The sequence below is a fragment of the Spea bombifrons genome, chromosome 1 (assembly GCF_027358695.1).
Source record: "Spea bombifrons isolate aSpeBom1 chromosome 1, aSpeBom1.2.pri, whole genome shotgun sequence".
NCBI classification, from domain to species: domain Eukaryota; kingdom Metazoa; phylum Chordata; class Amphibia; order Anura; family Pelobatidae; genus Spea; species Spea bombifrons.
This window is the reverse complement of record NC_071087.1, coordinates 119963878-119989160: the sequence shown is the minus strand read 5'-3', so window position 1 is coordinate 119989160 and position 25283 is coordinate 119963878. Positions and strand designations below refer to the sequence as shown.

General features: G+C 39.0%; 1 protein-coding gene across 6 annotated transcripts in view; it reads left to right on the top strand.

The window, feature by feature from the left end:
• Positions 1-25283, top strand: part of ARVCF (ARVCF delta catenin family member) — a 247836-nt gene that overhangs the window by 198008 nt on the left and 24545 nt on the right. For 5 of the 6 annotated variants that reach the window (XM_053471261.1, XM_053471231.1, XM_053471247.1 and 2 more), the window contains 6 exons: positions 4324-4482; positions 6903-7513; positions 9881-10380; positions 17214-17397; positions 23450-23567; positions 24093-24264. In XM_053471261.1, the coding sequence (XP_053327236.1) occupies positions 4357-4482; positions 6903-7513; positions 9881-10380; positions 17214-17397; positions 23450-23567; positions 24093-24264 (1711 nt within the window). In that variant the 5' untranslated portion in view covers positions 4324-4356. The remainder of the gene's footprint in view (positions 1-4323; positions 4483-6902; positions 7514-9880; positions 10381-17213; positions 17398-23449; positions 23568-24092; positions 24265-25283) is intronic. The other variant, XM_053471240.1, reaches the window with a different exon arrangement.

The following is a 25283-nucleotide window of genomic DNA, read 5'->3' as shown; positions in this document are numbered from 1 at the left end:
GTTCCCTTACACCACTCTGTTTATCAAAGCCAAGCTCAATTTTGTTTTCACTAGTGTTGTGTTATTTGGCAAATTGATCCGTCAGGTGTTTAGGACAATGTGGATTAATGTAATGCCTGTATGCTATGTCTGATATATAAGAGTACAGGGGTTATATTATGTATTATGTATTTCAAATATTACACAAAGTATCGCTTTACTAGCAAGCACAATTTATTTGCTGGGAGGGCAGAAAACGAATAATTTGAATGGAGCCTGGCTATTGGGTTACTCAGTAAAAATGTGCATGACTGTGGTTGTCTCACATCATTACATGAACTGCATGTTGGGAAGCAGAACTATATTTGGGGAAATGTGTGAGTTGGCAGTCTTTGTTTTGAGAAGTGAAAATGTCAATGCTTGATGTTCTGTAGAAAGATGTGGCCCTAACAAAGGGACCAAAAACAGAACTGCTGCAGACATCATGGTTCTTGGAGACTTTAACACGCTGTTAGTTACTGATGGATCCTTGGCAGAACTTTGGATTTCCCCTTCTTTAACATCAACATTTTTTTTGGAACATGTCAAAAAAGCAGAGCATGAATTAACTAGGCTAACTAGTATATGAATGAACAGAAGCTCTGTCTGGAACTTAAAATGGAATTGTTGCCATGACATCATTTAGAATATATATATATATATATATATATATATATATATATTCATTTATTAAAAATACCTACAGCTTGTGCTTTTTGTTTGACAAACAGGATAGTTGCTTTAGAGGTGGTTCGTTTCTGTGTCTCAGGCCAGCATTCTCTAACCAATTTCCTGTTCTGAAGCTCTCTCCATTCTTCTCACCGACCCCTGCAAAGGCTACTTGACCAATGAACAACTTAATAATAGGGCAGAGATAAGATGATGGCAGGAAGAATCACGCAGAATGTTATACTTTTTCCCACTGTACACACATAAGGTGGATTTTTTAACACACGCACACACTTTATATTATATATTATACAGACAAACCTACTTCATCCAGCTGTTTGGTTCATTCAACCCAGTAACGAAACTGGCAATGAGGACATTATATGGTTATCCTAATTTTATTTGATTAAATGCCCTTAAAGATGTCATTAAAGCTGAAATTTCCATTAGTATTTAATTTCCCTAAAATGGAATTCCAAGCAGGAGCAATACGGTTGTTTTTTTCCATTGGCCTCCGACCAAATCAGGCATCAGGCGGTTGAATTTAGCCAAATGTCCTTCTGTTTTTAAAGTATTATTTACCAGGTATCCTCACATGTATTACCTACCTAGAGCTGACTTTCTACTCCATCTAACATCGCCTATTTAATATTATAAGTATAAATTTAATATTAATAAGTATAAATGGCAATTCAGATACCAAGTGATGTAGTGGTACAATCACAATGGTATCCACCCTTTGTAGATTGTAGATAGATTTGCACTTTATAAGTAACTTCCATTGCGACCAGGTAGATAGGAAATGGATGATTTGAAGGGTTACATGTATAAAATGTGTTACCCTTTTCATTGTTACTCCAGTGTGTCAGGACTCTTTCTGGTGCAGTAGGGTCAAAAGGAGGGCAGCTAGTTACTGGTTGACTGCATTGCTGGTATCCATGTTGAGGGCTTCAGACATCCCTACACACATCTACAGTGATCTACTCAATCTTCTACGCTATGAAGATTTGGGGCTGTGAATCACGTGCTCCTGAAATAATGTGCATATAATTAAGGAGACTCCTATAAAGCCCAGGACAAGGTCTAGTACAAACTGAAAGGCCTTGGCAGTGTCCCACTATCAGCAGTTCAGACGGCTTCCAAACGGTTTCTTTAGCTGAGTGGACTGTAGTATAGATTATAAAAGAAAAAAAACTTTTTTTTATCTGCTGATCTGATTCTGGCAAATAAAGGTGGGAATTTATCAGTATTAATCAGTGAAAGCAGCTTGGCCCGAAGCCTTTAAATCAGCCCTGCCATGTCTGAACAAATGACTCTGTTGAATATAGAGTGCAATGAATTTTAAATGTATGGATATTTCAATCAGTGAATACAGAGAAAAGTACTCATCCGATTTTTAAATTCAAGAAATATTCTCTTCTCCGGAACCTGACAATAAATGCTAATTCCACACAATGAGTGTAAGCGATATTCACCGGTAAAGCTACTTAACCAGACCCAGAAGCTTTCTGGGGTTAAGACAGGTCAGTATGCTCTTCAGTGTAAATCTTACAGCCTGAAGTCATATATATTTAGAACACTGTATAAATAGTTATGGTTTGGACAGTTAGGGTTATAGCCAAGTAGTCTAGCACAATGCATTACTATCATTATTAAATGCATATAAGCCCGTGTTGAACCATGCTTTCCATATATTGTCAACAATTAATTAAGACATAACTTGAATATTGACTAATTTGCTGGATCTGGAATCCCAGTTCTTCTTTTAGTGTGTCACAGGAGGAAACTAGCAAATGATGCAGATTATATCTTGGGTTTGATGGCTATACAAATAAGTATTCACCTGCTGGACACATGAAGCTGCTTCGTACAGTGCTGGCTTTTTGTTTGTACGATCTGTTGGCAGGCTTCATATGACCTCACCTGACCCTTCACTTGTGGCAAAGGGGAAGGCATCAACATAGCGGACATTTACTGGGGTCTGTGGTGGACAATTCCGGCTGGCTCCTGCATCTAAATCGAATTTATCGAGTCATGATGTAAAGTCTCCAGTGCACATGATCCCAAGATACATTTGGCACGCTAACAGCGTTCAGTCATTTCAGTACACTTTAGCACTTTACAAATAAAAATGGATGTAGTCCTGTAAGGATTGTGTGAGACAGGCTACCTCTGATGGATAACAATATAGTAACAAGGTTGCATATAATATGGATGGAGTTTCTTTAAGGAATAGATGATATTCCCCAACTTTGGCACCCAGAATGTAGATTGCTTTCCATGCTGAGGGGAGACACAGAGCCACTTGGGTGCTCTGATTTGGAGACTACTAGTTTCTTTGTATGTGTGTCTAGAGTAACAAGGAGTTAAGGTTTCTTTTGTTACTGTACTATATTTTTTTAAGCATTCCTTTTTGGTGAATGAGTGTTGTACAGAACCGGAAAATCCACTCTTGAAGATTGTGCCTTCTAATATGTTTTTAGGGACAAAATTATTGATCCATGTAGACGAGATAGCTCACTGGGCTCAAAGTTAACAGTGTTTCCTAGTTTTCTGCTTGAAACCAGCTGGCAGGCAGAATAAGCTTGGACAGGGGTGTGCACAGTCATAATTTGTTGATTTTATATGGCACCATCATATTCCACAACAATGCTTAACATACACATCAATGCTATGCATAAACACAGAAGCTGTTTAACTGAGTGATCTATTTCATTCAATATACCCATAGGATTAGGAGGAAAGGAAGCAAAGCATGACATGCTTCACGTAGGTACCTTAGTTAAAAGTATTGCATTTTATATCAGTGGGCCTAACACAAAGTTGTGATTAATTTTATATATATATTATATAGATTTTCTGTGACACCACGTCACTTTCTCTTTTTTGTATCTGTCACTTTCCAGCAAGTTCCTGTGCATGCATTTTTGCTACATCTGCTGTTCCTTCCATGAATCCTAAAACCACATCCATTTACAAAAAAAAACATGTGTTTTGAATTTTCTACTTTTAGGGTGTGTTCCTACTCCAAATCCATAAAATTATATTTATGATATTGTAAATAAGAAGACAACTGTTTATAGTAATCGTAAAAGGGCAGTCAAACCTAGAAATAAAGAGATATTTTTAATTTAAAGCATTTCAGCTTCTTTCTCAAGGAGGCGCTCGGCTAAAAAGCATTTATAGCCCTATATACACTATAGTTCCTTATAGTGTCCTTTAAAACAGAGATACTGATAATAAAATTGCTTATACATAATATACTGTAATTTCCAATATGTGACCATTATTTTATACTTAAAATATATCACTTTTGGAAGTAAAATGGACTTGGTACAATCTCTATTTTAAGGAATGTCTTTGTTGTGTTTGCTTACTTGATATCAAAATTGTGTCTGATTCTGCATTATGAAGTTGAATGTCTGTCTATAGATATCAGAGTTGGGTTTTTTGTTTGATGAGCACATAGCGGAAGGAGAAGACCTTTTGATTCTCATTTCAAGAATAAACAACTAAGCAACCTTTAGTTCTCCGTTACACATGAAAGACTCAAGTGTTTGCGTTATCAGTAGAAAGGGTTTATTTCATTTTTATGGTTCTTTTTTATTTAATTCATTTTTTCCCTCCTTTTTTCAGGAGCAAAGTCCCAGTAACCAAACCTCCATCGCTATGATGCAGGAACCTCCTGAGATGCTGGAAGAAACTGTTACTGTGGAGGAAGACCCTGGAACTCCCACTTCCCATGTGTCCATAGTGACATCAGAGGACGGAACTACAAGACGAACAGAAACAAAGGTACCTCAATGCCCTATAAACAAATAACGCTCATTATTACATGTTCCATTTCATGGGCTATCAGCATCAAATATGTTTTTTTTTAAAGAAAACAAAGTACAAATGTTTGGAATTTTAAAATGTCTAAAAACTATAGAATAACGTAACACATAGAATTACAAATATTTGCATTTTCTTAAAAACTCTGTGAAAAATTAAGTACTCACCAACATCTACTCAGACCCTTGGTGTCTGGGTACATCTAATTTGACTGGAGGCTGAGGACAAGAAAGCCAACTGAAATGAACTCTTCCCCCCTACATGTGCAGACACAGAAACATCTGGTTACTAGTCACTGTGGGGTTATAAGAGATTTATTAGACTCCCTTTATTCATCTTTGAGCCATCTTACATATAGAACAAATGAAGAGGTGTAGGAACTTAGCAGGAGCCTTGATGGTCATTCATTAAAGTCTTAAGAAAAAGTACTTCACTTTACTTGTAGCAGTGTGTGAAAAAATACACATTTGTAGTTTCCTGTTTTTTCTACAAAATTCTACTGTTCTTTCAAGTATAAAATGTAGGTTTATCCTCCTATTACTTTGCCCATTTATCGTATTTGAGACTTACTCTCCTGAGGGGTGCATAATTATTCAGCCAAGTGATTGGTCTTGACAAATCTCCTTTGCTCTTCTATGTTGGAAATAAGGCTCTTCTGAACAGCTTTTCAGAGCTTTGTCTTCAACCTGGTAATTTTAAATCTGCAGACAGAGCAGGAACGATCCCCTTATGTATTCCAAACACAAAAGGGAGTTTAGCCTTCCCCTCTATCCTCACGCAGTATCACTGATAGGAATCAAACACTTTGCATGTTAAACCAGTGAAGGTCACCTTGCAGATACTTCAGACAACATGAAAATTTGAGTTCATCTGATAGAAATGTTTCAGAATAACTTACAGAAGTGTACAACAAATGCTTTTTTATTTATTTTTTTCTTTGCTTTTTGTGTCTTTATGTTGGATTTTTTATTTTCCCCATTCTATGATTAATAAAGTAATTTTGGACAGATTGTACTCACAATGATTAATCATCATGATTAATATATAGACTCAGGTCTGTAGTGGAGAAATGTACTCAAAAACGTTTCACATTGTGCGCTTTGGACCAAGTAAAGGTTGAGTTGATTTTAGTGCATCCAACATGATTATCTAGTTATTCTTGTTATACATGTAGCAGCTTGTGGCCTCGTACATCCTTGCGGGAATATTTTATTTTCTGAAAACCTAATAAGATGTATTGCATTATTTAACTAAATAGTGTCTGGTGTTACTCCTAATAGTAAGAGGCCATCAACAATATAAAACATGACCCACACTACATGCCTTACAAAACCTCACATGGCCAAAGTAGTGCTTAGTGTGGTTAAATATACCCTCAACCCTGATGATCAACGTTTGTTTTCAATAAATAAAATTAATCAGATTGGAAACATCTTCCAAAATACGTCTTCCAAAAAATACGTACTGGATATAAAGTAAGAATAGACAGCAAGTGGCTGCCCAGCTGTAGTATAATAACTTCCATAATTCTCAGTCGGTTCTCGTCTATCCTTAGGTTGTCAGGTTTTCATGACCAGTTTGCTACACCTGGTCTTGAAGGCATCTATTTGTATAGTAAACTTACATTTTCCGTTCAGGGGAGCATTGTGGATCCCGCTGCCACACAGTGGTGCAGTTTTTAATCTAAAGTCCAGTTTGAATGAGTTTGATTATGCCATTGTGAAAACCAGTAATTACAATGTATTTACAGATTTCTTATAGATGTGTTCTCTGAAACATTAATTCACTCCTCCTTATGAGGAAATTAAATTGGAGCTGTTAATAACATAAGTATTAAGTTAAGATAACTTGGTCTTGGGCACCACAGATTTCATTGTATAGTTTATGGTTGACTTCTAGAGCGTTCTTACAGAGTTGGTATTTTTTTTGAAATGTAAGGATGCCAAAATGGTATCTTTTGAGTTTGTCTGCAGTACACCCGACCTGTTGTAAATGTAGGTACCTTATTTTGCAGTTGTAACATGAGGTCCATACAACCTATGGATAAATAATCTAAGGACCTCTTGGTCAATTTCATTTGCAAGGCCGTTGGCTTATTAACGTTCTTGTGTGGTAAGGAAATAATTAACACAAACTTATTAGAAACACAGCTTAAGGAAATCAGATCATGGTCTGCAGGTCAGTATAGAACACAAGATGCTGGATTCTTCATTAAGAGGCTGCATTGGTTGTCTGTGAAAAAGACAGATTTGCCTTCATTTAAAAATTAACAAATCTGGCATTAGTAATTTGTGACTGGATTGCAGAACAGAGTACATTAAATGGCGCCAATATTTTTACGTAGCTAAGGGAATATCATGTTTACCTATTTGTTTTCACAGGTGACAAAGATGGTGAAAACAGTCACCACTAGAACTGTGCGCCAGGTTCCACTTGGTCCGGATGGAATGCCAGTGCTTGATGCCTCCTCTCCACTCAGTGGTTACACAGATTCTATTGATAGAAGATACATGAAAAATGGGGAGCGTTTTATCACACCACAAGCATCCTCCACCTTGACTAGATCCTACAACAACAGCTACAATGACTCCTATGGTGACCCCCATGACACCCAATACAGACCATTTATGGGGCATGAAGGCTATGGAGATATAACTGACAATTATGGCAGTTTATCCCGTGGAGTTAACTATCGCCCCCGATATGCCTACACTCCAGGAAACAGCTACCGACCTGAGGATGGCAGTTATACTTTACCTACCCGCCGGGAAAACTATGTTCCTATTGCTCAGCCACAGGTGCCCATTGGAAGCAATGTTGATCTTAACCGATCCCAGCCTGAGCGTTTTCAGCCTGAGCCATATGGTCTGGAGGATGACAACCGCAGTCTTGGGGCAGATGATGAAGGCTACGAACTAGATCCTGATTATTCCACAATCAACAGAAGAGTACTTCCTGGCATGCCTCTCACTGCTAGACCTCATAAGGGAAGGTATGCTATTATAAACCTTAAACTTAACTTTTAACAGTACCATTATAAAGTAGCACATGTCCATCTTTGGATGTTATTTACTAAAGCATGAGTTACAGTAATATAAAAAAGTCGCAATGTATTATAACTATGTATTATGAATTATTGAGGTTAGAGTTTTCACTACAACTCACCTTTGAATTAGATAATCTAATTTATTCAGCCTCCACATGTTCCTTAGAGCTGTGCATTCTGTATAATGAGTGCTCGCATACATGTTTCAAACTGAGTGAAAAGGATGCAGCCTTGGCTGCAGTGAGATTTTCTGTTTTTTGGTGTTCTTATTTTTTGTTCAAAGCATCTGTTGTCTATATTAACTTCACAGCTGGTAATGTTCTTAATCAATGGAGTTCTGACTCTTTTATTATTAAGTTGCTTCACTGGCCTTATTAAGAACAGCATAAAGACATGTCTAATTGTGAAAGAACATCTTTCAACTTAGAGGAAATTAACTGGAAACTTTTACATCTGTTTGCACACCACAACAGGAGAGCCTAATTCCTGCCTCTCCCTTTGTCCTTTCCCTGGAATGTTTGGTCCCACACTACACTCCTTGTTCTACACTGCAAAAACATGAGGGGAAAAGTGTGCAGGCCTTTTTGTTTTGTTTTTCTTCTGAGTTACACCACAATCCATGCCCCTTAGCAGTCGATAAAGGGATGTTATTCACAAAACAATGACTTTATTTAACACCCTGTACAGTCAACACCAATCCTCACCATAACACAAGATGATTAGACTTTAATAGCAGGACCTGCTCTGAATAGTCAAGGTAATTATTTTGGAGGCTTTCATCTTTCGAGGCTTAGAGCTCTAAATGCTCATGTTAAAATTTACACATACTTATGCATGCACGTTCATTCTCACACATACTTGCGCATGCACGTTCATGCATGCACACCAACATTTACACATACACATCCATGCTGACACATTTACGCATACACATTCATGCCCATATGCACACCTATGCATACACATTCATGCCCATACACACACTTACGTATACGCATTTATGCTCACACACGCATACAAACCCATGCTCATACACACATACAGATCCATGCTTACGCACAAACATTTACACATATACATCCATGCTGACACATTTACCATACACATTCATGCTCATACGCAAACACTATGCTTGCACACACTTTCATGCTCACATTCACAGCCATGCACACAAAAATGTACACATACACATCCATGCCCACACACACAAACTTACACATACACTTTCATGCTCACACACTTGCACATACACATGCATGTTTACAGAATTACATATACACATACATGTCTTCACTTCCGCACACATACACACACATACACATACATGCATACTTCTTCACTCCCTTACCTCAACCACTCTGTAAACAGCATTGTGGTTAACCACTGGGTCACCTAAGCTCACATTACATGACCCAACTACATTCCTGCCTCCCTATTCTCAACCCTAGCCCCCCCCGTACGATGCCACTGCTCCCGATGCACTTCTGGAAGAGGGTAGAGCTTTCAGGGACATCCTAATCCCCAATTGTAGGAACGGGGTAAAGGCTGTACCTGTGGCTCCCCCTTTTTGTGGACCTGCATGAAAGGCCAGATAGATTCACAGAGAAAGAGAGGTTCTTCTCCGCAACTCTATCTACCGCGACCCATGTAAGGGCCAGTTCTGCCTTGGGTTCATGCATACCCCAAGTGGATTGTTTTGAAGTTTATGGAAAAGTCAACAATGGGCAAAGCCTCCCCTTCAATGCCATCAATGTAAGTTATGTGATGGTTGGTTGTTTTAGGGTTTTGGTTTACCTTTTATTGTTTTTTTTTTTCTTAGAAAGTATTTCCCCTGCCAGATCTTTCTCTAAGCTGGACTCTGTTTGCAACCTGGCTTTGTTTTGCTGAGAACAGCAGCTTCTCTTTTGTGTGTTCAGTGACACGAGAGAGGGAGATGCTTTGCCACACTATATCACTCCCCAGTCCAGTTCCTCTGAAGAAAAAACAAATTTTACAGTTGCCATATACTAGAATTAATTGTAAAGAAATCTGAAGATGAAGTAAAACAGCAGTGGCTGTTATATGATTCATCTTCATGTTTAGCACAAGGAGAATTTGCTGTATTGATGTTTTTAAAATAATTATCATACCCCTGTATGTCTAATTTCTTGTTTGCCAAATGTGAAGTATTTTTGAAGTTGTTGTGAAACCACCACTTCCATGATGTTTATTAGTTTAAGACTCACTTAAAAATCCAAATAGTTTTGTTTATTGACATCTGAGTAACATATGATAAAGCCAAACCTCACAGCGGTACTTTGGTTTACCCCTCAGACCCTATGATGATCCCTTGGAGGCGGAACTGATTGAGGAGAGAATACCTTATCTACATGGTGGATATGCAGCTCCATTGGCCCAACCAGAAAGAGGAAGCCTGGCCAGCATAGACAGGTTGGGCAAACGTTCTCCATCTATTGACAGTATCCGTAAGGACCCAAGGTGGAGGGATCCCGACCTTCCAGAAGTGATTGCCATGCTCAACCATCCGATTGACCCAGTCAAATCCAATGCTGCAGCTTACCTGCAACACCTTTGCTATGAAAATGATAAAATAAAAAAGGAGGTGAGGCAGCTGAAGGGTATCCCCATATTAGTTGGCTTGTTGGATCATGTCAAACCTGAGGTCCATCGCAAGGCTTGTGGAGCCCTCAGAAACATCTCATATGGGAAAGATAATGAGAATAAGGTGGCTATAAAGAATTGCGATGGCATTCCGGCACTGATCAGATTGCTACGGAAGACAGATGACATGGAAGTCAGGGAGCTTATAACAGGTAAGGTTTATGATTATTTTAATGGCTAGGTTTCCTGCTGTGTTATTGAGTTTGAATGAGATTATGTAGCCTGAAAAGTATGAGTAGTTTCTGGTAAAGTAAACCCAGTATTCTATGGCTCAAACATGATGACTGACCTGGAATGTTTGGTGCTTTTAGAGTCTGAATTCTGGAATTTTGCTTCAAGCTATTTTAATACAGACACTAAGCTATGTGATTATAAGTCTGTGGTTCTTTTTTAAATGCAGGTTCCTTCATTCAGGCAAATTCAAGATGCATGAATGTTCTGCTCATCTCTTTTCTTATGTTTTCTGGACTTTTGTGGAGCCTGTCATTGTTTAGAGCCTGTTACAGCAGCAGCGCTAAATGCCTCCCAATCCACTTATGTGTCTCACGCCTGAAAGCTCCCTTTCTGACTGGTTGTATCATTTGCTGGCATGGTTTTAGCAAGCTGCTATCGTTCAATAGCAGTCCCAGAGCACGTTAAGAAATTTGGCACTCACTTTATTATTTTTCTTTTTCTTTTCATGAGCTGGAGAAAAAAAACTCTCTAATTTTGTAAGGAGGGCCAAAGACAGACATCCCTCCCAGACACTTAAGAAAACAAACACCGCTCTGCCTTTTCTTCTTTAACATAGTCTAGTATGGGACTAGAAAAGTTAGTCCCGTACTTCGGGACCTAGGGGTTAGAAGATTGCAGAAACATGTATGAAACGGGTATTTTCTTCCCAATCCAAACCACATACTGTCTTTCTTTAGTACTGTGAGGCAAAATGGATTTTGAATTGGTGATAATCAAAGCTTGATTAAGATTCCATAGACATTATCTAGGTTGCCATGTTGCTAACGTAATAGTGTGATATGCTATTATGCTTTTTAGCCTCATCTTGATGGTACTACAGTCTTGGGAACACTATGTCTGTCCGAACTTCTCAGAAAAGAATGCCCTTAAATTCATTTTCTTGGAAATTCTTCCTTTCTGGGGCATTTGCTGAACGGTCCAAGGTATGGCAAGGTTTTCCCTCCTGAGCAGTTTTTAAAAAAATACACAGTATCACTGGCCAACAGAAAACCACTTCAGCCAAATTTTAACCCATTTTTATAAAGTCTAATGTTTGTGCAGACAGATCAATTATCTGTGAGTAATATCAGAAAGCCTTTCGGCCACACAGATCTTTATAGGTTATGAAGAAACCCTGAAGACTAATGGTGCATGAGATGTCAGAGGTAGGGTTTCAGGGATATTTATATTAAGGATTATACATAAGAGACAGTCGGTCTAACTAAATTCCACCTGTAATCCGCTTCCTCTGTTTTGTGTTTTTTTTGGCTGGTATACATAAATGGAGTTTAATAGACATAGCAATCGTCATCCTGTTGAGATTGACCATCCTACCAAGGAACTTCCCAGAGTAGGCTACTCAGTGTTGAATGGGAGAGAAGTAGGTAGAGGTGGTGAGTGGGCTTCGGCAAACTCTGCCCCCTGTCCAGAGAAAGAAGAAAACTGACCCAGGGAAGCAGGGCTGAGTACCAGATCTTTAGGGACACCGTCTTGGACATTTCTTCCTTGGTTATTTTGAGCTTAAATGTAAACTAATTAAAAAAAATAAGCAAACTGTATTTTCCTTTAAATGTTATCATGTGTGTATATACCCCCATCTATTTTATTATAAACATCCTCACTAAGTTCATTTAATTGAATATCACATTAACTGACAGGCTGGAATGTAAGAAAACAAATATTTACACATAGCTGCTATTTTTGTTTTGTTTACTTAATCTGTACTCACTTCATCCAAATTAGACCAATACGTTTTTTTTGATTCGAGTAAATGAAAATATTCCGAACCTGTTTGTACCTCATACTGAGAATACGTATTAGATATAGTAGAATATGTTCCCACTAAGGCATTGACGTGTCCTACATGAGAGCCAGTTGTCTTGTGTACTTGTGATTGCTGGTTTTCCAAGGAGCCCTTTTTAATATTTACGTAGAACTATTTTGTAGTAAGGAGTGATGTTTTATATTGCGTGAGAGAAAATTTAAAAGTGACGGATGGCTTAATAAAAAAAAAAAAAGTTTTCTGCTTCGTGGAACGAAACCGCATTTCTTGAACTAGCTGTATCCTGACAGACATATGCTAACCCAGGTATTAGGTAAGGGACTATGTTCTGCACTTTGCATCACTTTGGTTGTCTTTCTTCCAAATAATTATGTTCTGGTATTATTAACAATCAGGCCTTGAAATTCCATAACACTCGGGACGCGTGCGTAGAAGCATTGAGATCCCTGCACATTTCTGTACTTTTCCATTGCCCTGTTAGCTCTGTAGACACTAAGTCAATAAGAAATTAGGCAAATGTAATTTCCGCTGTTTCGCTGTTGTGTTGGTCAGTGTGGTACTGAAATTTCATTTGTGTAATGACAGGGGCGTACCTAGAGTATTTGGCACCCGGGGCGGATCCTGTAAGTGGCACCCCCCCCCCAAATGTAAAGACATCTACAAAATTATGTTGGCAAGAATATTTATTGCACCAATTTGTAAACTGTATGTCAACTGTAAACAACAAGAAATCTGAAAAAATAAATTAATAACTTGTAAGTAAAATAAATATGTTTAAATAACATTTACTGAACATATAATAGTGCTTTCTTTAATAACCCCCCCCAAAAAAACAACAAATACAACAAGTTTCTAAGAAGCCCTAACAAATGAGTGACAAACATTACAAATTAAGTACTGGCTAAGCAGCTAAAGACACTATAAACTAAAAAAAAATCTGATATTATAATCAGGAGTCACCATAACATTGTTCTCTTTTTATTTAAGCATTTGCATATATAGTGGTGTTGCCATGTCGACTCATGATTATATATACCATATGAACCAGACACTGACTGTGGTATAGCATGACACCTATCACTATATACTGAGCCAGGCAGTGACGGTGGTACAGCATAATGCCTATCACTCTATACTGAGACAGACAATGACGGTGGTGCAGCTTAAGTAATTTCATTATATATTGAGGCAAACATTACAGTGAAACAGCATAACTCCTATCACTATACACTGAGCCAGATACTACAGTGGAACAGCATAACACCTATCACTATAACTGAGCCAGATATTGATGGTGGTACAGCATAACTGCTATCTTTATATACTGAGCTAGACACTTATAGTAGTACAACATAACTATCATTATACACTGAGGCAGACATTGACAGTTGTGCAGCACAACTGCTATCATTATATACTGAGACACGCGCTGACAGTAGTACAACATAACTGTTTCCATTATATACTGAGGCACGCGCTGACGGTGGTACAACATAACTGTTATTATATACTGAGGCCCACATTGCCGGTGATACAGGATAACACCTATCACTTTATACTGAGCACACATTGACGGTGGGGCAGCGTAATCCATATCACTATACATTGAGCCTGACATTTACAATAATGCAGCATAACCCATATCACTATATACAATGCCATTGATGTGGTGTAGGCCTACCACTTCAGTGTCTGGCTTAGTATATAGTGGTAGGGGTTATGCTGCATTATTGTAAATGTCTAGATCGATGTATAGTGATAGGGATTATGTTGTACTGCCCTCAACTGCAGATCAGGGGAAGACTGTGAGAGTCAGTACAGCCTTCCCTTTTTCTGACTGCACCGTGACATTGGGAGGTCCTCTCCCCGTAATCATCCCCAAAGTCCATTTGTCCCCTACGTCACTAAACCACAACTCTCTTTTAATTACTCCCTGTAGTTCAGGTATAGATCAAATAAACAACACATGGAAACAGCATGTGCAACTGAATAAGACATAAATATCCTGTATTTACAGGTATACATAAATAATGTATGGAAACATAGCATTGCAGGTATAAATCAACAGAACACACAAACCCAGCATTGCAGGTATAGATCAACTGGAAATCACTCAGCACTGAAGGTATAGATCAAATAAACAACACATGGAAACAGCACCCCAGGTATTGATCAACTGAATAAGACATACAAATCCTGTATTTGCTGGTAAACATAAATAATGTATAGAAACATAGCATAGCAGATATAGACCAACACATTAACACACAAACCCAGCTTTTCAGGTATTGATCAATTGGAATTCACATAAAAACTCAGCATTAAAGTTATAGATAAAACATCCTAAATTACAGGCATAGATCACAGATTGCACACCCCAAAGCCAGCGTCCACATTGCCCACATAGAACCTGACCAGCACCCTGCGGTGGGGGTGCAAGGCCTCTGTCTCCCAGCTCTGCCACTGTACGGAACAGTATAGAGTGATGGGAGTTATGATGTACTTTAGAGCATAATTATAATGAAAAAGACATTGGAAATGGTACAGCATAACACCCATCACTCTCACACATTTACCAATCAACACTTACCAATCCACAGATACCACACATACCAATCCACAGATACCACACATATCAATCCACAGATTCCACACATACCAATCCACAGATTCCACACATACCAATCCACAGATTCCACACATACTACACATACCAATCCACAGATTCCACACATACCAATCCACAGATTCCACACATACCACACATACCAATCCACAGATTCCACACATACCACACATACCAATCCACAGATTCCACACATACCAATCCACACATACCAATCCACAGATTCCACACATACCAATCCACAGATTCCACACATACTAATCCACACATATACCAATCCACAGATTCCACACATACCAATCCACTCTCACTGTCACTCAGTCTTAATGAATGATTTCCTACCTTCTTTTCTACTTCTTTTCTTCTTACAGCAGTCTTTTCTTTTTACAGCAGTCTTCCTCTTCGCTCCTCTTCTGTCTTCTTCCGGGTCAGAGGGCACTGTGGGCGCGGCTTCAGTGCCGCCGGGGTTTGTTGTCAGATCCCGGCGGCACTGAAGCCGCGCCCACAGTGCCCTCTGCACAGCAGCAGTTGCCGCGCGGATCGCAAGGGAGCAGTATCGGAGGTCTTTCACAGACCTCCGGCTCCCTTGAGTGATTTTAAGCCCGTTCAAGGGAACCGGCTTAAAATCACTCAAGGGAGCCGGAGGTCTGTTAAAGACCTCCGATACCGCTCTCTTGCGAGCCTGCTCCTCCAGCGGCGGACAGTACTGTCCGTCTCTGGAGGGGTGCCGGGTGCCGGCAAGTTGGCACCCCCCTGATGAGCGGCACCCGGTGCGGACCGCCCCCCCCGCCCCCCGCTAGGTACGCTACTGTGTAATGATGATGATTGTAACCCTTTTTTGCTTTTTTCTTCGTCGCTTGCACCTTTAGAAATCGGTTAACTGCAAATACTGTATATATGGTGCTTTAGACTAATCCTATATATGCGATGTTAATGTAAGATTTTATTAGCCTTATGTTCTGTGGAAGAGCCAAACATTGTATTCATAACTTGCACTTTAAATTTTTTATAGACAGTGCAAGATTATTATATGCCCCGGATCTCATTGCCTTTAAAAGCAATATTGCAGTTATGGAAGTTCCTTTCGCATTGGAATCTATTTATCCTAAGAAATCTACCATAAATCTACATTGTAATAGGGTTAGGGTGACCGGATATCATTGTTTCCAGGGGACAATTCCCTACTTTCATTGAATACTACTCTAAAACTTAATATCAGTGATATGAAAGTTCATTATGGATACATCAAATATAATTATAGTTCTTTTATACTACCAAATACAATGTCTGCTTCCTGCCTGTAACTTATTGGAATTGAAATAAAACTTAAAAAAAATGTCCCTGGATATCATTTTACAGATGAAGTCAGATTCCCCTTGGCAACGTAGCAGTTTATGCCTTTTAAAATGGATCTGTCAGTTCCCTATGCTAAAGAGACCTAGGCAACGGCGCCCTATTAAAATAAGAAGTGTGTATGAAAGAGATCCTCCTATCTGTATTCCATGAACACAACTGGCTGTTCTCAGGGTTGGCATCATTACTGATTACCATTTTTTTCTGATTGCTGTCGGTCAGATGGCTTTTGCAATGGTAAGGGAGAAGGGAAATTGATTAGGGAATGCTAGTTTGGCCCCCTTGAGCCATAGATCCTAGCTTTCCTGTGTAAATTTGATGGGCTTGGGTCTTCTTTTTGCAACTTTAACTATGTTACTATGTGGTTACCGTGTAATTATTTACATTTACATTTACACTGATTGACATACAACAAGTTATAGTTAGTGTTTAGAAATTAGCTGTAAGGGAGCGGCACCCGTTTAACTGCCTCTGGATCTGCGTGATCGTTCCTCTCCACTGAGGAATTTCTTAACTGTAAATCTGACTGCTTTAGAAATCTGGATTGAGAAAGAGGAGAGTTATTAGGTAGGCAGGTAATGCCAGGCATCAACTACTTTTCTGGGTGAAAATCCAGTGTACTGGAGGGGGTACTGGTTCTTTTAATGAATTATTTTTATAATGCTAAAAGCTTTGCAGTGACGTGTGCTTTGTGTATTGATGACTGCTGTAATGGTGCTTAAGGATCCAGGTCCTGGGTTGTAAGGTCCCATCCTAAGCCATGCACTGCTGTTTCACATTAATGTCCAGGCACTGTTTACTGGTCCCAGTAGCCACTGTGTGTACAAGTTTGCTAAGCTTATTGCTAACAAATGATTCCTTGTAGCTCAAGTGAGAAAGTCGGTTAAGTGAAGTGGTTAATAATTAAATTCAAACTAGTACATTTATGGGAATTTCAGGCTATGGACGACTTTTGTAATCTTCAGAATAAAAGTTTTCTTTTTAATTCTCACTCCATTCTCAATCCCTAGGCACCCTGTGGAATCTGAGTTCCTATGAACCTTTAAAGATGGTGATCATCAACCATGGTCTCCAGACGCTTACCAATGAAGTTATCATCCCTCACTCCGGGTGGGAGAATGAGCCCAATGAAGACTCCAAGCCCCGTGATGCAGAGTGGACAACTGTTTTCAAGAACACTTCTGGTTGCCTAAGGTATTTGATGTTGGTTATCAGGTTATCCCATTATGTTGTAATGTTTGAGAACAACATCCACTGTCCTGTCTTTATGTTTTCAAGGGAGGATAGAATTTTAAAGCAGTCCTTAAAAGAACTGCCACGAAAACCCATTGCAGAAGCACAGAAATAATCCATTGTTGTCTGTATTGTCTTGCGTACCGTGTCAGAAGAGGATTCTTCTACCCAGTACCCAACGTCATCTTATTTCCTTAGAAAAGAGTTCTCTGAGGGATTGTTTCTAAGACTCAGAGAAACCCTATTTCCACTTTATAAAATTGCAATTATGGACTTACTGGTCAGTTTGGGTCTGTTAACTCCCAAAAAAACTTTTCAGAAGAATGTGCACCCTTTGTTATGTGTGAACAAGTAATATGGATAGTTGCGTAGGATTGTAATACTTCAGATGGCGCACAAGGGGTATATGTAATATTACTTACATAGGAAATATAACAAAATAACATGGATGAAGAAAGAATTATATATGGGAAAGAGATTGTGGGCATTGTTATATATAATTGTTATATATAATTATGAGATATTGGTAAAATTGTGATTTGGTGTCAGAGTAACTGAATTTGCCAGTAGGTTTTCACGTATAAATCGTATGTATTGCAGAGTGGGGGAAGTAATATTATTTGATGTGTCTGCACTAAATGCCTCAATAGCCAGGCCAGCCTTGGTTAGATGGTATTTAAAGTTACTGTTCCACTTGGCCAAAACAGTTAATCAAATAAACCTTAGCTGATCTACCATTGTATTCTTTGCACTTAAGATTTAGTTAGACAAAAACATCACAGACGCTTTGAAGAAGCCTTTTCAGTTTCTGTTAAGATAGTTTCAACCTGTCAGTGTCTGTTTTAATGCCAAATGAAGCAGAATTTGACATGATTAAATAATTGTTTATTGGAAGTACAGCAGTACTTGGAATGATGTTTCTAATGCTGTGTTTAGTAGAGCAGGTGGAACAGCATCCCTTGAACTAGGGCCGGGCTGGGGATAATGAGGCAGCCCTGGGACTTGGTGACACCAAAGCTGGTGCAGCCAATGGCTTGATATGACAGGCCGCATGTTACAATTTATGCTCTTATGCTCACGTATAATGCATGTCAGGTAAGAGCTGCCCACCATGGATTTGTTCTTTGTGCCAGATGGCTAGTCCATGCCTGCCTAGACTAATGACTCCATGTCTGTAATTTTACTGAACTACTACTATTCCAAGTGTCTTACTTGTGTTTCTCGTTTCCGTTCTTGATTTTGTGTGCCATCTGTTTAGTCTATTATTTCGATTATTGATCTATTTTCTAAGAGACTTTCAAATTAACTCGTTTCTACTTTCCCTATGGAAATAAGATTATTCACAGATTGATGTGTTTTCTAAGTTATTTAACATGTTTTTCAGCATGAGAAAATTACAGTACTTATTAACCACTTTGGTACATTATGCTTTGCCAAGCAAGTCACAAAGTTTAAATGTGACATCACTGCTTGCCACATAGTAAATGAGACAGAAAACTGTGGAAGAGGACCATCATTCATACTCTCTGCATCATGGGATAGGATCACCAATTCACAATACAGGGTCTCCAATATTGGGGCAGTCATCTGTTATGAGTTCAAACTCATACTTTGCCTTTGCAAGGATGGGGCGAGAAGAAGGGCCATAAACCCACGACACAAAATTAATTAGACAATGCTGACTTGTGGATTACAAGCGCTAAAATAGTCCTTTTTAATGGAAGATTTTTTTGTGGAACCCGTGGAGTTTGATGACGCGGTAACCTGTTTAGCAAGGTTACCATTGGCATAGATGGGTGTATGTAGTATGTTCGGTAACACTCGGCACTGCTGCCTGCCAGTAAACTAAACAAATTATGTTTCTTAGGAATAACCCACTCGTTCACAAGGATCAGTGAACCTTGAACAAAAAAGCCATAGCCAGTTAAAAAAATAAAATAAAAAAAAAGCTACATAGCCCCTGTAAATATTTGTTTATAATAATGAACCATTTAATGGTGATCTTGTCTATGATCTTATGACAAATTAAACCGGGAAGGTACAATGCAACAGTTTATGGTTTTGCTTTCCAAATCTTCTATCTATTAAATTATAGAAAATCATGTGCACTTCAAAGTACATTTCATTTTTAAGTTAGAAGTACTTCATACTGCTCAACATTATCCATCTTTCATCAACAAGAAGGTTATATTGGTAACGCTGTATCTCTGTACTCCCTGTAGAGCTTCTTACTTTCATGGCAAATTTAAATAGCCTAAACAATTTTATTTTTCCTTTTTAGAACGATTGAGTTGCCGGGTTCCATTCCAGACCCCCTGGAATGTTCACATCAAACACTATTTCACATGCCCCGTGCATTTATAAGGAATTGGCTTGCATAGAACATGAGAAGAGAAAGTTATGTTCATTTCCTGTTAAAGTGATTGAAATCCCCTGCTGGTATCTGGCCATAATATTTCTTTAGCTTTACTGAAACCACAACTTAACTTATCAGAAGATTAAGCCCGGAGTAACATATCAAAGCAAACATAGTCAAGGTTTCTCCAGTTATGAGGTTACGGGTATTGATAACTAGTTGTGTACATGTTTGAAGTTTTTGTTTACAACATTTCAGAAAGTCTTCCTTACACACAAAAAAAACATATTCAGAGAGATGGGTTATCCTATCCCCAATATCACATTAACGTATGATCAGCCAACATATCTTTTTTACTGAAATATTGAATCAGTAAGTATATTAATGCCTGGCAAGCTTTTAACCAAAATTACTGAATCCTGTTGCTTTCTGGTGATTCATAGGAACGGAGTACACGATTTACTGATGAGCCATCCATGAGCTTGGGGTGTTCTATTCAGTTCTCCTGCAGCAGCTATTCCATTAAAAAAACTACCACTTGGTGTCTAGATTGGAAAGATAACAATTACCAAAATTATTACTAATCCATGCTTTGATGCTGCATTTTTGTGTATTTCCCGAAACCAACAAGCAAATAATGATTCAAGGATGACACAAGGGACATGCCGGCAGTAATTTCATAATCTTAGTAGTCCTTAGAGTTATTCTGCATGCTGGCACACATTGGAACAAGTCTAAGACCCTTGTTCACTGAGGACAAAGGATTTTTTAAAAACATTTTGGAGATGTGCTCATGGAATGGCATTCAATTGAACCACACATTATCTACGAATAAATATTTTATAGAAGATACATACCTACCAACATTTTAGGTGTCCAAATCATGACACTTTTTTGGGGCGTGCAGCTGAAGCCAGGAATGGGTATGAACAGAAGTGGTGGGCCAGGGCAGAACCTCCAACCTACTTTATTCAAAGTGCCACCTCATGGCTCTCGGCTTCAGAGCATCGTGAGAAGGCCACATGGGGGGTGCAGTGGAGGTCTATGCAACAACAGCACATATCTTCATCGATTTTACAGGGTAAACAATAAAATGGCTTGGTCTCAGTCTCCCAGCCTGACAGTCTGCTATATGTACCAAAGCATTTCATTGAAGCAGGACTTCATTACTTTTGCCGAAAAGAATCAGCTCAATATGGTGTTTGAGCAGTGATAGTCATCCAAAATATCATATGACTGATAAACATCCTTTGGCTGAAGGTCTAGAGGCTGCTATTGTTCATTGGAGCAAAATAAAACGAAAAGTTTTTCTTAAAGTTCACCTACATTTCTGCATGGAGACCTTTCTCCATTTCTTCATGCTCCAGGAGAAGACTTTTTTCCCCCATGCAGAATGATCATGTGACCATAATGCACACAGTGATGGTAATTTGTTAATTAGAGAAGTCCTGAAATGATGGCAGGATAGTAACCCTAAGGTTTAGTTGCTTGTCGGCACTCATAAAGCACTCACTAAAGGGAGTTTCAACAAATGAAATTACTGAAAACCGTGACGGCAACAACTGCCCTTTACAGCTATTTATTTGGTAGCGTCTCGTATGGCGGTCCTCAAGAATTAGTTTGGCTAAAGCCTTGCTTTTTTATAATCACGTGATGGAATTGGGGAATGCTATTACCGTAATAAACTGTGTATCAAGTTGTTGTTTTTTTTTAGCATACTATGAAATAATGCTATAATGTTTCACAAATGTATTTTTACAATACATTTTAGCCATGACTTTGTCTTTAAAATTTCTACAACAAAGAAATTGCAGATCAGTGTATTTATGTCACACTTGTGTTGTATTACTGGAAATCAGCCGCAGCAAGTTTACTGACATCAGGATAATGGCTGTTTTGTGTGTGTATGTGGGGTTTTTTGTGTTTTTTTTTTTTTGAAAGATAGATCATTTCAGCTATCGGTGTTGCAACAGATAACTGTTAAGCGTACGATGCTATAGTGTGAGAGCAATCAGGCTTTTTATGAGCCGCAGATACACAGAGCGAAGAAATTCTGTGTGGGAATGTTTCGGTGACCCACCTCCCGCTATTAATAGTGATTAATGCAGAGCTTGTCTCTCAAGGAAAGTGGCTGGGAATTAGAGCTTTCACAATGAATTACACTCAAGTCTTATCTGCCCTGAGATCTGGATAACAATGCATCTCCCAGGAATTTGGATGAGTTTTCTCCTCTCCACCTATGTGGCCTTGGAACAATTACGGTGACCCAAATAAAGCTTGCCGTAAATAGTAGTTTAACAGCCTCAAGGTCAAAGGTTATACTTGCACAGTGACTTCCAGACACAATACAGTGACAGTTTGATAAACTAGGGGCTATTGTTCCCTCATTTAACACATGCCTGGTAATAGCAGTGATGGTGGCTGTGTGTTTTGTTGCCATGTAACTGCATGTCGGCAGTGTAGTGGGTGTGTGTACGCACGCATGTGGAGCTTGATTACAGTTCTTATACCATTGATGTATATTTGGATCTCTGCTGTGCAAACTCAGATCATGGGCTGTACTGCTCCTGGGGGATATATACGTGAAATAAGCATATGGTTAAAAGGGACACTCCAGCCGTCATATGTGCTTTAATGCATATGAGAGCTGCCCATGTGGTCCCTCTTGCAAATGCGGTTTCCTCTTTCCGCCTGAGCTAGGCTTGTAGGAGATGGAACCTTTGCATCGGAAGAAGGAGAATGAAGAAGAGTGAATGACCATTTGTCCTAATACGGTATATGCTATGATGTATGGTGGTGATTGTTCAACAGGTTTTTCTGAAGTAAAATAGACCCATTCGTTTAAACCAAATAGTGAAAACAGAAGGACGACATGTTAGTTTTCGCAGGATGTTAGTGTGTTGTTGACCGAGTATTTCTTTAATTTAATATGGGCTTCATGGGTCTCTGTGGGACAGGTAGCTGATTAACAAAGGTGGAGACATAGTATAGAGTGGGGGTGCTTGGTTGCTCCGTTTATGTTTTTTTTTTTTTAATTTTAGCACAATTTTTTTTTCTTTCTTTGTATGTTATATGCAGTTGATAGGTATCGATCATTGATTAATACAAGCACCAATTGGAGGTGAAAATCTGGATCTAAAATATTTGTAAACGAGGCATTCCATTGAGAATGTACGTATTTTCATTGAAGTTGGGTAGGGTAAAATATAAGTGGAATCAAATGGACTGCCTTATAACTTGTGTGGACCTGGAACATGATTGTAATTTTAAAATATTCCGTACTCTATGATCCAATAAAAATAATTGTACCAAAAAAGCAGTAGTTTTGATAAACTCATTTAATAACGATAAAAGCTTTGGGGTTCACCTTTATGCAGGTCATGGTCTATTTGCTAAAATCCAGACAAATTCTTTCTGTGCTTCTTCTTTGGACTAATATGCAGTCCTGTTTCGTGATGTATTAGGTAGGACTGCTGAGTATGCACATTAGATCCTGCATGTCAGAAGTGTTTGTGGGAAACCACCAGGTTTGCCTGGGCTGAAAGTAGCAGATGACCCAATCCTCCCCACAATTTTACATATCCATTGAAGCAAAAAGGTCCCCTAGCTTACTCTGGATGAAAGTTTGATTTCTACTCTTTGTTTCTTGGTTCTTAGGAATGTGAGTTCAGATGGTGCAGAAGCCCGTCGGAGGCTGCGGGAGTGTGACGGCTTGGTGGACGCTTTGCTTCATGCGCTTCAGTCTGCCGTCAGCAAAAAGGACACAGACAACAAGGTCAGGTTTCTCTGCTTTGTTATGATTTTGGTTCCTGTTATATCAGGTGCTATAAGGAATCAAATTCCACATGCAAAGTGCCTTCTAAAGAGCAAATAATTATCACTTACTTACGTGAATACAAAGCTAGGCTAGAGGAATTCTTATGTGAAAAGTAAGAAGCCGCCGTATAATGCCAAGTATTCTGATGAATTTTATTACCATATATACAGGGTCTTTTAGTCTCTGTTTCCACACTGTTATATTGTTTCCATCAAATATTGTATACTTCAAGATTGTAAGCTTGCAAGCAGGGCCCTCTCTACCTAATGTATCGGTTTATAAATATATTGTAAGAAGCACTGCGTAAATTGTTGGCGGTATAGTCTGCCTTTTTATTTCTGTTGTGTGGTAAAATGGACACACTGGTGTGATTTGAAAATATGACTATTTGGAGAGGAGGAGGATAATTAGAGTTTCCCTTAGGAAGGAGCTTTTATCCATAGCCACTGCTAACAAAATCCTACTTTACTTTCTGCCATCTAGTCAGTGGAAAACTGTGTGTGCATCATGCGCAACCTTTCCTACCATGTACACAAGGAGGTGCCAGGAGCAGACAGATTCCAAGACATCGATGCAAACCACCACAGTGGCATTGGGGGACAACACAAGAAGAAGAAGGATGATGCAGGCTGCTTTGGAGGTAAAAAAGCTAAAGGTAGGAAACCGAGATCATGTTTCCAGTTGGCATGCCCGTCTGGACACACGCGTCCAAAGCCTGTACGCAGATTTATCCCATACTAATATATCGTCTGGTGCATGTTTTTGTTATGAAGGACACAATGTGCTTTGCGAAGTAACATTACTGTCCCCGGTGTAGCAAATGTAATGAAGACCTGTAGGCACACTTGTCTCGTTACATTGCAAAGCATTTTAGCAGCAAAGGAGTTAGTCATAGAGGTTTATTGACTTGATAATGGTCTATTAACTCCCTGGGTAAACAACCCTGCTAAACTGCCTCATTGTCTGCCACCATTCCTTCACTCATTATCACCTCCACTCAGGCACAGTCTGGCTTGCACAGACCTGCCAGGCTATATTTATAAAGGCAGGATTCCAGGCCTATTAGCTGCCATACCCTGCCACATGTAAAGCGGGGCTTCCATAAACGCATATCATTTCCCTTCTGTGACACCAGTACACTTTTCAGGGGGTCGTCTGGAACGAAACCAGTTAAAAAAAAAAAAAAAAAAAAAAAATAATAAGTAAAAGTAGCATAGGTTATCAGTGTTAGGTGTTCCACAACAATTTTTCAATTTTCCTTACTGTTCTAATGGTCATCGTATTAACCCTTTCAGTGTCATTCAGAGAGGGACCAGAGGGTTATAGTACATTGTAATGACTTAGTCTCCTTACCAGTGACATAATTTGATATCTAGTGCTTTCTCTTAGATAATAAGGGAATTTTATTTCTAAATCACTGTTGTTTTCTGGTGTTTGGTAGGTCACATAAACATCTTGGGTCTCACGTTGCATTAGCAGGAGAATATCACCATTTGTTCCCTGCAAGGTGAATTCTGCACCCTATGGGTACTGGATAGTTGATCCCTTATGCAGGGTGCTGCATTATATTGTCTGAGGATCAGAGGTGTGGATTAGTAAATGTCTCATACCTTAAAAGCTTCAGGAGGACATCCATAAACACCTTGGTGTAAAGCCTTGGACCTTAGGAGTGCC